Source organism: Puntigrus tetrazona, chromosome 4, assembly GCF_018831695.1.
Source record: "Puntigrus tetrazona isolate hp1 chromosome 4, ASM1883169v1, whole genome shotgun sequence".
NCBI classification, from domain to species: domain Eukaryota; kingdom Metazoa; phylum Chordata; class Actinopteri; order Cypriniformes; family Cyprinidae; genus Puntigrus; species Puntigrus tetrazona.
In genome coordinates this window covers 10,463,758-10,477,212 of record NC_056702.1, presented here as the reverse complement: position 1 = coordinate 10,477,212, position 13,455 = coordinate 10,463,758, and the positions used below count along the sequence as shown (strand labels likewise).

Here is a 13,455-nt window from a genome sequence, read left to right as displayed (position 1 = left end):
CATTGCATTTCTTTTTTTTCACCCCCAAGTTGTTTGCTCAATGCAACTTTTAAAACGTTCAACCAAGCGATTTGTTTTATATGTAATAATGCAATTATATAAATGCATAGGTATTTTCAATATGCGGTTTCAACTATAACGCAAAGAAAAAAACCGGGATGGAATGGAAAGGGTTCCTTCTTTCCTTTTTGTGGATCAAAACGAGAGTGATTCTGATTGGCTCAGCTGTGTTCGGGATCCGCCTTCGTGCCCATGTCTCCTATCGTCTGTAAACACCGCGAGTGATGTCGGGATCGGCAGACTGACGGCTTTCGTTTCGTTTCGAGTCGATTGTCATCGATCGAGGTGTTTCTTTTAGGTCACGGGGGAGGTCGGCCAGCCGGATCACCGCCAACTCCCGAACCGATGCAGTTTGTCCGATTCTTTTTAAAGAATCGGTTCGATCGAACGATTGGTTCTGGCGACTCGGCGCCGGACGTCTTACGATGTTTAACGTTCAGCTCGTCGGGATAAACCGGAGCGACTCGTGAGCTTTAACACGCAATGCCTCTAAGTCCAAGTGCGTTTGACTAGAAAGTTTATGTCGCTAAATGACTCTGCCGAGGCGTGAAATCGGGTCATTTCCTCAATCTCGGGTCTAGTGACCTGCTCGCTGCGAAATCTGTGCGGGACAAACAACACACATGTTGAGATTAAACCCCGTCTTCGACACTCAAAAAGATGTCGTGTCGAGCATTTTGGCTAAGGAGGAAAGAACGAATATAGGTAAGTGGACGATGCACTTGGTATATGATTATTGATCTGTGTAATAAACACACAAATGCTACTATCACTCAATGCTTTCATTGTTTTATACTGTGTGTATATATGCAGTGTACTTGTTTAACATGTGTGCAGGTGTTCTCGAGCCTCGCATTGTGAGTGTGGAGAGAGATGGAGGGGTCGTGTACTCTTGGAGAGTAAGCTTGGCTTTGCTTTAGTTTGACAGGTCACGCGCGCGACGTCCCACTCACGGCAGAGCGCGTGGAGCGCGCGCGCGATCTGCGGCGCACGAGAACTGCGCGTCTGTTTTGCTCTTTGCTATTATTGCTATTATCATCGCTTGCTGATTTCCCGATTCCTGTGCTTAGGGGGCAACGGGAGCCACGAGAATCGGGAAGTACGACCCTCGCAGTACAGAGAATAAGGTACGGAATGGGTTGGAGATAAACGTACGTGCACTTCCAGACACATGCGCGTTATTATAAAGTGAATGTAAATGCAGAGTGACTCGGATTGGTGCCAGGCGTCGCTTCCAGTCTTAATGGAAGTTTAGTCACGTGCCTCTTGTGTTCACAGCTCCTCTACACTTTTGACAAGCAAGTGTGTGTCAGCAGCTGCTCTTTAAATAAAGAGGAAACACTCCTAGGTGAGACTGCAGGCTGATACAGTTTATTATTATTATTTAGCTCCAATGCATTATGGTATTGCTGGTGTTTAATTCGGTTCATTGCTATCACCTTTCGGGTTTGAGAAGGGGATCACTAATTTTTGTCTTTTCCGTGCCAGCGGTCAGTCTATCTCAGTCCACGCAGGGAGAAGGCCGCATTAAACCAGGTACAGGACAATGTATTATTTAGTGCTTTAATTGTTATTCAATGCAACAATGCAAGCGTTTTGCTAACGTCCGTTTAAAAATAGACGTGCAAGTTAAAATTAAAATTACTTTTATAACATCTAAGGTCAAAAAAAGCCTTAAATATAAGAAATAGTAAAAACATTTTTATTATTTTAATAAATATCGCTTTTAGGGATTGGAAAACAGGATTAATAATTAAAAGGAAAGGAAACAATTAAAATACAAATTTTGCATTTTAATAAATTAATTTTGCTTGTAAAATTATTAGAAAAAACTAATAATTTGATAAATTTTCATAAATATATTAAAAAAAATATTTTGGGCTTTTTATTAATTTAATAATAATAATAATAATAATAATAATACATAATATATTTGACTGGACTTGAACACAATATCTACTGGTCTAATTTTCAGTTTTAAGTTACTGTTAAGTTCCTGTTTCTGAAATATTTTTGTGGGTGGACCATTTCAGGAGGAAGAAGGTTATATGCAGCTTTATATCAATATGCTTTCACTTCTCTTTTAGGGTGCCGCGGTTACATCATGAACGATAAAATAAAAAGAAACCTTTGATCAAACGAATGCAACCGTAGGCCTGATGATCGTTTGATTTCTTTCTGTTTGAAATTCGAAGGGGAATTCATTCCGGTTTGCCCAATAGGAAATAAATGAGCATTCACAAAACAGAGAATCTGTAAAAGAGTTTGCAGTCACGCTATCCCAGTTATTCTTTAACTCCTGACACAATTCAGTTTTTTTTTTTTTTTTGCTTTAGTGTCGAAATGTTTAACTCTTCTCATTGAGATACACCCAATCAACAACACAAAGGTCCTGAAGGCGGTGGACTGCAAAGTCAAAGTGCAGGTAGTAAACGGCTGCTGATGAAACCCAATATCCCTTTTCACAGGGTCACAATTAAATTTTCTTTTATTTTCCATTTCCCCCTTTCCAGTTTCTTTATCCTAAGACATGTCGGACCACCGTACTGGAGAGTCACCTGCTGTTGGCGGCGGAAGACGGCTGTATGTATCGTGGAGATGTTTCTGAAAGCATCAACGCGTTTTTTTTTCGATGCGCAATATATTTTTTCAAGCTACTGCTATTTTGAACACATGCATGTGATTTGGTTATGCAGATGTTGATCAGTACCACATTACACTGACGAGGCAGGAGGGCTACAGAGTGGTGAGGGCTGCTCTTGATATTTTTACAAGGATTTCTACAAATATGCACGGTGGAAAACCATGTACTTGTCCAAACAGGTGATGCAGAATCCTGAGCGTCTGAGCAGAGAGAGAGTTGCGGAGGACTTCAGTTGGGTCCAGTGGGACTCGGATACTCAAAGACTCTTCTACCTCACCGCACGGGTCCGTTGTTTGACCTTGTGCATCTCTTTAAAACTCAAAAGGAGACAAAAAATGTCTCCTTCGAGTTTTAAAGAGACGTACATGTTTCCATTTCTCCCGTCCTATAGGAAAAACACGCACTGAAGTGTGTACAGTTTTACCCCGACCGCAACTTCGAGACCGTGGTAAACATCTTTGCGTCACATCCAAACTATTTTAATGATATTTAGATTCGTTCAAAACGAATGCTTTCATGTGCGACAGTTTGAGCTTCCGCTGGAGACGCCCAGTGTTTCTCCTGCCGCCAACTCTGTGAGGTCAGTCACTTAACGGTTCGGCATTTAATCGATTTAATCGACAAACTTAATAGTGATCGCAAAAACCCTGCGTAAAAAGAATAAGGCGGTGTCTTGCGGTCTTACAGGTTTGTTAATTTCGGACACGATCACTATCAGCACACGAGGGACGAGGGTCTCAGGTTAGAGGTGTTCACCAGCCCAACAGGTATGTTGTTTAGCACGTGCTCTTCCACATGAAATCGTACTGTGAAACACTGACGCGTTTGCTCATATTTACCTGTGTTCTTTTCACTTTTCTAACTTGTCACGGGATAGAAAGTAAGTTTGTATTTTTCTTCGCTTGTTTTGACTTCGTCGCAACCAACACGCTTCATGTGCCGATCGTTCTCAAGCTGGCTTATTATTATAGCGAAAGCAGTCCCTGAAATCATGCGTTGCCAAATTCTTTGTGCCGCAAATCGCCTACATGATTTCTGCTGACCTTCGTTGCAGCTTTTTTGGCTTTGATTTTGCGTTTGTGCGCGATGAATTTGATTTGAACTGATGCAAGTTGCCGTTCTGAATCTCTCGTGAACAGGAACCATGTGTGTGTGCTACAGCCATCCAGTCCGCTGGCATAAGGACGCGACCTACACTATTGCATTTGTGCACAGAGGTAAAAAAACATCGTGCGGCAACGATGTAAACATCGGCACTATCATTATTAATAGTAAGGATTAAATAGGCTCTCCCTGATAGGTTGCAGTAAGACGTTCACCGTGTCTCTAGAGAAAGACTCTACACCTGCTAATCTGCCGACCATGCATCCCATCTTCATTCATCTGGGTTAGTACCGCCAACATCTCTCTCTCAGCTCAAAGGAATCCATTCAACCCGGTCTTTCGTTCTCTCACTTAGTGTACATGGAAAGTCATTCATCTGAAATAGTGTCGTAGCTTATCTTGTCAGTTAATGTTTTATTCCTTTCAGATTATTATATAGTGGTGTACCTGGCTGATCATTTCCTGCACCTCATCAACTGCAGACAACAAGACCTGCTCTGCTACAGTGTTTTCCTGTCTGGTACAGTCTGATATTTATCTTTTCTTTTCTTTTGGCTTGTTTTGTCTTTCTTATCAGAACATTGGGTGTGTTTTTCTTTCTCTCCTGGGATTTTAGTTTCATTTAACTTTGTGTTTGTTTTTATTAGAACTACTGCAATGCATTTCATATATTTGACATTTTTATTTGATTACATTTTATTCACATTTTATAAAAAAAAAAATTGTGTTATGAATTTTAGACTTTGCATACATTTTAACTAGAGCTGTCAAAAAAGTTTTTCTTTACGTAATATATTTGTGTATACTGTATATATTTATATGTATATATAAACCCAAACACATGCATGTATATATTTAATAAAAATGTGTGTGTGTGTGTGTGTGTGTGTATGAAAACAAATTTAAAGATGCATTTACATAAAAATACTGTATGTATGCGTTTTAAAATATACATAAATGGTACAATCACATATATTATGTAAAGAAATTTTTTTTTTTAATTGCGATTAACTGTTTTACAGCACTAATTTTAACATATATTTATGATGATTCGAAAATGATTTTGAAATGTTCTCTAATCAATCACTTAAACTAATTCTGTTTTTATGTGTTTTCTGTGTGTACTACCTTACTCCGTGCTTCTTCACAGGGGCAGATGGTCACATTGAAGCCCTGGGTTCAGGCAGAGAAGTTGTGAGCGTGTCTGGCAGCAGGCTGCTTGATGTCCACGCCGGCAGGATGTACACCACGGAGCTCAATCCAGACTTCCTGCTTGAGCTTCTCAGTCCAGACAGGCCAGAGGCCCAGCGGCTTGCTGCTCTGCACTGCATGCTGGTCTACCTTCAGCCAAATCCTGTAATAGAGTTCAAGGTGAGCACGAGAGAAAGAGAGTAGTTCTGTGTGCTGAAAATTGACTCTTGATGTGTGACTCTCATTTCCCTCTTGTTCTAGATTATAAACTGGATCAGCGAGAATGTCATGAGCTTTGATGCTTTTGATCAGATTCAGGAATTTATTCTAGGTGCGTGCTGCTATTCATGCATCAGTTATGCATGCAAAATAAGTATTAAAAACAAGCCTATAACTCTCATTTCAGCAACCCTCTACAGAATAAGCTACCAGCAGTGTGTGAGCCTAGATAAGCTGTTGCCGTACTCCGGTGTGTTCGAGAAAAAGGTGCACTAAATACTTTTTTGCCCTAATGAAGATAAAGATCACTTATTTTTCCGTTTAATATGAGCTTGAATGTTCATGTTTTGTTTTCTAGGAGCTTCCTGTGGCTCTGACAGCAATCCCTGGGGTAAAGTGCACTCCTGAACTGCTCTGTCAGTCAGTAATTAAAGGGAAGGTAAGAAAGCTGCAAATTCTATACGCATAAATTATATGAAATAATCTTTCCATGATGAACAGCAGAATTGTTTTTTGTTTGAGAGTATCTCAAGCAGATGTGGCTGATGCATTTACTTGAATCAATAAAGATTATGATCACTATTTAAAGTCAGCATTGAAATAAAAATCGGTCCGATTTATTAATATTTGTTACTGCGAATATTCTACACAATGCATGTGCATTAAATGGGCTGAGAAACGAGCAAAAAGCAGTGCACTTTCTAAACACTAGGTGTCAGAAGAAACGGTGACAGATCCGGTGCATAGACTGAAGAAGGCAAAAGCGGATCCATATCAGATTCATTAAATCTGCTTGGGAGAGGTGTTAACAGGAAATGTTTGAGTTGTGAAATAGATTCTAACTGTCAACTAAAACCAAAAAATTGATAGATCACAATACAATTGTGAAACATTTGCCAGGGCTTCAGTTCAGATCGATCACTAAGACGGATTTGTTGCAAGTGTACAGTGACTTATGTGCTCCACGGCTTTATGAATCGTCTGTTTTGCAAATCTTTTTTAGTAATAAATGTTGTTATTGTATTTTATTACTGTGCTAATAATTTTGGTTCTTCTGGGTTAAAGCCTAAAAGCCTGCAGGGTTACTGGGAGGAGCTTCAGCATGTTTTGGACAGGATGAGGTACTTTGAGGCGGTGCCGAGCCCGCGCTTCAGGTCCAGTCTGATTAAAGAGGACTGGGACAGATTCCAGTCTTCTGCGGTGAGCGCTAGGACCAGAATCTATATTAAAAGTTAATCAAATTAGTTAAATTGTTTAATTTGGTCAAGCAGTTGTGGGATTTGTAGAAACTGATTAGAGCCAAAGCACAAGTGTCCGTTTCTCTCTCACACACACACACACACACACACACACACACACACACATACACACATTCACAAAAGTCCCTAGCGACGCACACATGTCTCAGTAAAGAGACAAAGACATTCTTTACGGAACATTTATTTCTTAATTAGACCCAGATGAGATGTTTAACAAAAGTATTTTTTAAATCACCAGTGAAGCTTAAAAATGAATTATTACCCCACCGTCATTCATAGAAAATGTGAACAACAGCTAAAGACTGCAGGTTTGCGGCAACGACAACTTTAAGGCCATATTGAGAAATCACAGCACATTTTTTATGATTTTTTTTTTTGAGAAATATAATGGTTTGAGAAATATTAAATATATTGCAGACTTTTAAAAAATTCTTAAAAAAGGAACTGGATACACACAATATACATTAATAAACATGTAATACTAATGTAGTATATGCTATATATTTATATTGTTATAAATGATTGATAATTAAAGATATAAGGCACAATATATTGGTAAGCATCTACAGTAGGACTGTCTTGTTATTTCTGCAGAACTCGGAGAAGAAGAAATCTCCCGCTGTCATCGCCAAATTGAGGAGAACACAAAAAAGTGGGTGGAGTTCGGCATGTGCCAAATATTATGTGCATGTGAATGTGCGTGGAGGCTAAGGTCGCAAGAAGAGTGTGCTACAAAACAAAAGTGCTATTTAATGCAAAAGCAAACTAGCTGTTACATGTTAAGAGGTTACACTTCTTTAAAACAAGACCGTAGTTACTTCTGCTGTTTTGTTAGTGACATTCAGCCTCAAGTACAGTAATTAAAATGGGTCTCTTTTCCTGTTTGTTTCTTACTTGCAGAGTTCTGTCCATGGTGGACACTTGGCGTTTGGGTAAGAGAAACGGAGTTTAAATAGCCAGCCGTGTCAACGAAAGGACTCTTGTGAGATTATTTATCCCCGATCAAATTTTGGAAATCTTTCAAACTTTCATGGAAAGTCCCAGCAATTGGAGTTTTAGTTTCAGGGTCACATTCTCTGGTTTGAATGCAGTCAGACTCTAGGTTCATGTGCAGTTAGTCAAGCACCTCTTCAGATAAGAGGGAAATGGGGTGTGGAATTCCATACTGTTATATAAGAGTGATTACAGTAACTCCTTCCCACTCTCTCACACACTCACACACACACAAGACAAATCAATGTGTTAGTCCGAATAATTTTCAGTGCTGGATGATTTTTTTTCACTTGGAGCTTGTCCTTCAGCAAAAAGCTTTAAGTTGCTATAAAACTATAAATGTGTAGGATTATTAAGGTTAAGTTTTGTCTGATGGGACATTCATTAGTGTAGTTCAGCCAGAATGATCAAATCTGTCATCTTTTACTCATGTTGTTAATGTTGCATGCCTTTCTTCTGTGAGACACAAAAGAAGCTATTTTGCAGAATGTTAATTCTGCTCTCTTCTAATGTAACATACAGTATAGTTATATAGTGACCAAAAAAAAAAAAAAAAAGTCAGTGCACTAATTAGTATAAAATTCGGGAGCTACGGACAAGGGAAGGGCTTTTGGGTTCCACAGAAAAGGGTTTGGGTTTGTAAATGATGACAGGTTTGTGTAAACTAAAGCTTAAACACTTACTCACGTCATGTCCCGTTCTCTCTGTTTTTCCAGATAAGCGCGTAGTTCCACTGTTTCAAGAGGAAGACCAACAGCAGAGGGTGCTGGTGGGGCTGGTGAGTAGCGGACCGTTCGGGTGTCTATCGTCAAAGCAGCGGTCAGCTGTATCTCCTCAAACAAAATAAGCAGACATGCCATCAAAGCAGCTAAAATCAGAGTGAATAGGGAACAAGTGTAGACAAACCCAGACCATTATACAAACCTTGACGATGACAACAAGGATAAAACCCCTAATAGCTTGCCTTAAAAATATTCTTGTGACTGCAGTAGTCCTTAAGATTTATTATTGTTACGGGTCACCGTCTCCAAATTTAAAAGGATCGATGCCAAATAAAAAGTGAGTCATTGTTGAAATAATCCATTTGGATGAATCCATTAGGGATTGTAAATTAGATATTTATAATTTATTGTACAGCTTTCCGGAATACATGATTCTGATTGGCCGTTATGCAGTCAAATGCCCTTGTATGATGACTGCTAAACTGTGTAATTGAGCATAATCCTAGCAACTCATTTCCTTAAAGATGTATTTATATATATATGGATTGCTTGGTGGTTGCTGTATTTCAAATATATGCATATAGCATTTATGTATGCAAGCACATGCATCTTTTTTTTTATTTCAGATGGTGGACAAACTCAGAGAGCACTTAAACAGACATTTATCACGACTGGGGAAGAAAAAGATCGATTTGCTAGTGGTGAATTACGCTGCGAAGCTGGTATGTGTTTGTGCTTTTGCATCATTATGAAATCTCTTGCAGCGCACATGTTAGCAATTGGATGCCGTGGGACAAATCTTCACCTTAAGCAAAGTGCCTTTTAAAAATTATTTTAAGTGCTATAAACCTGCAACTAGATGAGCTGATAAAACTATTTAGTAATTAAGTTATAAATTGTGGACCAGAATGACTCCTTAAATATGCACAAGACGACGACCTTCTATCTTGTGGTGTACGTTCGCTCCCAGAGCGATGAACTCTTGTCCTTATGCCAAAACACAGTTATCTCCCTCCTGCTTGGAAGATTGGAAAAAGCCTCGTAAATGTTCGACTCTCCTGTTCAAGATATGCACTAAATATCTGTTTCCACCGAACTGTCCAAGGCTGTTCGGGAGACCAAAGAGGAAGCAGACGTTTACTGGTTCTTCCTGTTTTCAGACCAGGGGGTGCATGTGTGAACCCGTGCATCATCTGCCAAGCGTAAGCGAGTGCTGGAGTTAACGAGCTTGCTCAAGTGAAACTACAGTGAGCAGGGGTGGTGCTCGTGCATTGAAAACAGGAAGGGAGAGAGAGTCAGACTGTCAGTTGTCACTTGAGGACAGTGAAAGTTTATTTCCAGTCAACATCTCGACAGATTCATAGTAGTTTCATAGAGGATGGGTGTTGTCTTGAATCTGCTATATGTATTTTTGTAACATATGACCGTCTTCTCTGTTCAGCTGGAGCTGGTCTGGCATGTGCTGGAATTGATGTGGCAGAAGCTGAAGTTGGGCCCCTGGGTGCTCTGCATGTATGTGTCCCTGTCTGTATTTGACTTCCTCCTGTGAATTAGAGTGCTCGATCTCTCGAATCTAAAGCTTTCAATTCTCTGTTTTAGTAAGCAGCAGGGTAGTTCAGAAGAGTGGGCGATGTTTCATGTGATGTTTCGCATTCTGGAAGCAACTAAAGGGCTCTGTCTCCCCCTCCCTCCAGGTAAGAGGATGTCCTGAATCCTGTTGAGCTGTTTTGGGTGAACTATTCCTTTTAAGACAGAATCCTAACTGAACCTCATAAGTGACTTTTTGGCTCCACGTGGGCAGTATCTCGCACAAATATTCCTCCTTACTTGAAAAGACACTCAACACCTTTGACGTGAACACCTACATCTTACTATAGAACTATTTTACATATTCCTACATAAAAGCAAGCTTACATCCAAATTTTTCATATCGCTTTATGTCAAATATAAAGTAGGGAAGAGGGCATGTTTGAATGCATGGACATTTTGGATCGGGGCTTGGCGTAGTTCTTTTTCTCCAGAAAACTTGATTTTTTCATTACATATTTAGCATAAACTACATAAATTGTCTTCAACTGCCTTCGTGTTGGTAGCATGTTCTTACTATCTAGTTAAGCAGTTCACTAGGCCTTACAGAGTTAATGTTTTTGCGATATACTAAGAAAAAGGGAGCTGCTGTATTTTCTTTCCATCTTTAGAATTTGTTTAATGTTGCCAAAAGTAAAAAAATAATATTTAGTTCTCTCATGACTGACCAAATACATTTAATCCTCAAGATTAATCGAGTGAGCATCTCTCCAAACTCCAAATGAATCCCATGTAGTTTAGAGATTGGGTGTGTCCGATGTTCTTTGACAGTGGGGAAAAAAGCTGTTTCTGAAATCTGAAGTTTGCCAGATCTCTTTGGGTGGATCCACACTTTGACACAAATGCTTTGGCCTAGGCTCAGGCCTGCAAGGAAAACAATTAGTAGTGGAGTCATTGACCCAGTGCTTTAGTTCTGTCCACTCTTTTCACCACAAAGCTGGTTAGAACTGGTTAAATTGCTTAAGTGGTTTATTATTTGTGCACTTGTAGGTTATTCCACACTGTTAAGTGTGCTTGGAGTTCGATGTCTCCCACAGCACACTTTTCTCCAGTATGTGGACCATGGCCTTCTTCAGCTCACAGAACCATTTGTTTCACGACTCATGACAGGTAGTCATTTAAACACATTTTAATATACCCTGTTCATGAAAACTGTCCATTTTCATAACCGATGTACTTTACCGGTCAACTTTGAATTGAAGTGCTGTCCTACAGAATATTCCTGGTCACTGCATTAAGGTCCCCAATAGACAAAAAACCTATCCCTGACATGCATAAAATTTAATTAGAGATTTGAATCAAACAGTGACTTTGGACTACGTTAATATTCACATTATTAAAGAAACATGTCCATTAAGAGTTAGAGTTTCATTTTAAGAACGGTGTTATGTTCTCTTACTCTTTCTATGTATCTCATAACAGATTTAGATAATAGTGATGCCAATGAGCAGTTGAAGTTCAGTATTCTGAAAAGACTTCCTGAGGTAAGTTTCCTACTTATCTGTTGTCTTGAAATTTGTGTCTTATGAGATCCGACCCCTGCCCCACTTCTTGCTCGAGCTGCTTTTGTAGATGTCAGGATTAATCCTGTGTAAAAGAAAAGGAATGTGAGCATGTTTGTGGTTGTGTGTTGGGTCACGGCATGTGCTTGGGCTTTAGTCTTTGTTTTCTAGTCTCAAGGCAGCCAAGTGAGGAAGTGTAGCAGGTGTAATAGAAAAATGCAAGCCAATTACTCCCTTGCTGATAGGTCCTGCTGTTTTCCATGGTAGTGTACTCATCCATTATTGATTTCCAACCTCTTCCTCTTGTTTTGGAAACATTTTGGATCCTAGTGTTATTGTAAATGATTCATCTGTTGGTATTCCAAAAAAATCAAAGTAGATTATATTTTTTCTCTGGAATGGGAAAATATTAACGAATATTAAGCGAAATAGATGAAGTTATAGTAATGCAACGATCCTGCATTTTATTTATTTATTTTTTTACAATATTTAACATTATTTTAATGGTGGATAACATTAATGTTAATCCAATCAACTTCCCATGTCTCATGAATGTCACATTACGGGTTGAGAATGCCATTTCATGTTGACATGATGTTTTTGTAATTAGCATATGGAGCGGAAAGTTAGCCAGCAGTGGGATCACCCCATCACTTCTGCATGCATCTCCAGAGAATACGTCAAGACTCTGCTGGAAAAAAACTTAGACAACACGGTGAGTATGGCAAGGCAGGTCCGGTTTCAGAACCAGAACCAAACTATTTGAAGGATTTAAGCTTATTATAACATATACATATATATATACACATATATATACATATATATATATATATATATATATATATATATATATATATATATATATATATATACATATACATATACATATATATATATATATATATATATATATATATATATATATATATATACTAGAAAACTTGCCAGGAGATGATTCACAAGAACTCAGAATGTAGCTCTGAACAGATTGGATTCTGACTAACTTAAACACCTCTGATTAGCCAATGCGTTTGGAAAAAAAAAGAATCATCAACTGGTTTGACTCTGATTGGTTACTTTGTTCAACACTACAAAACGTTGTAAATAGAAACCTTTGATGCTCTTCAGAACATAAACAAATACATTGGAGCATTTGTCAGATTCACCAATTCAACTGAGTGCGCTTTTGCTTTAATTTTTTTTTTTGCAATGCTGCATGAAACTGGTTTGAATATTTGCCATACTAATAGTTGAATGAAACAGCTTATTAGACTAGACAGATGAAATATTACAACTGCTGTATAGATGTATAGTTCTAAATAGAACAAAGAATCAAGTGTTTTGATTCTTAGGAAGCTGAATAATGGTCTTGGCTCAGAACAAATGCTCCCATGTTTACCAGCTAAACTAATGGTATTTTTTTAGGACTCTGCACTTTTGGACTATGGCAAGTCATGTTTCTATCGTGATTTTCTACCCCTAAACTACCTCGCCAAGACTCTTTCAAACAGAGAGGAACAAGGTACACCGTTTCAGAGATGAAGTCATTCCTAAAATATGTTGTAGGATAGTAAATGTTGTCATTTACTGTAAGGTAGTAATTGTGTGGGTGTTGTATTTCAGCTCAGAGCCCTTTTGAAGAACAGGAGAATGTGGATGTCAGGTTTGTGGAGGAGATAGCCCTAAAGCAGACACAGATCAAGCTGGGCTTTGAAGTAAAGTAAAAAAAAGTCTGCTACAAACACTAAAGTGGTAAAAAGGGAAACATGGAACATATTCCCGAGAAATTAGAGGAAAACGGTTCTCTTGACCAAAAAACTAAGCTTGATGTTTTCAGGTGACTGTAGTAATTTACAGAAGTTTTAATGTTAGCCATAACTTAGTAGAAACTGAAGCCCAAATTCAATCTGTTGACCAAAGATTATTTGCCAACTGTCAATCTGCCCTTTAAATATCCCATTATAGTACCCAGATGGACATGTACTGACTCTACTGATGCCAGTACGTATGGGGAATATTACACACTTTTCTATACACACAGATGCCATGGACGAGCACCAACAAAAAAAGACACATAAAGGGATTTCTTTTCCTCCCAGATGTTATATGGGGTCAAATGGGTACATTTGTAAATATTTCACAAACAAAAAATAAAAAAATCATATATTGTTTGT

The 13,455-nt window shown here is 38.7% G+C and overlaps 1 protein-coding gene across 1 annotated transcript; it reads left to right on the top strand.

Annotated features, from left to right (window-relative positions):
• Window positions 1-231: 231 nt before the first annotated feature.
• Window positions 232-13,452, top strand: LOC122342626 (gamma-secretase activating protein). Its single transcript, XM_043236582.1, is given in 33 exon segments — window positions 232-765; window positions 898-959; window positions 1,131-1,187; window positions 1,339-1,408; window positions 1,549-1,596; window positions 2,397-2,485; window positions 2,574-2,643; window positions 2,757-2,806; window positions 2,884-2,988; window positions 3,096-3,152; window positions 3,232-3,284; window positions 3,392-3,471; window positions 3,582-3,584; window positions 3,844-3,921; window positions 4,005-4,091; window positions 4,236-4,328; window positions 4,959-5,179; window positions 5,261-5,330; window positions 5,406-5,485; window positions 5,577-5,657; window positions 6,284-6,418; window positions 7,072-7,096; window positions 7,099-7,129; window positions 7,378-7,409; window positions 8,187-8,248; window positions 8,819-8,914; window positions 9,634-9,704; window positions 9,792-9,886; window positions 10,770-10,889; window positions 11,202-11,263; window positions 11,892-11,996; window positions 12,707-12,803; window positions 12,905-13,452. Coding segments are annotated over 33 exon segments (2,568 nt in total). The 5' UTR covers window positions 232-683; the 3' UTR covers window positions 13,006-13,452.
• The last annotated feature ends 3 nt before the right edge of the window (window positions 13,453-13,455 follow it).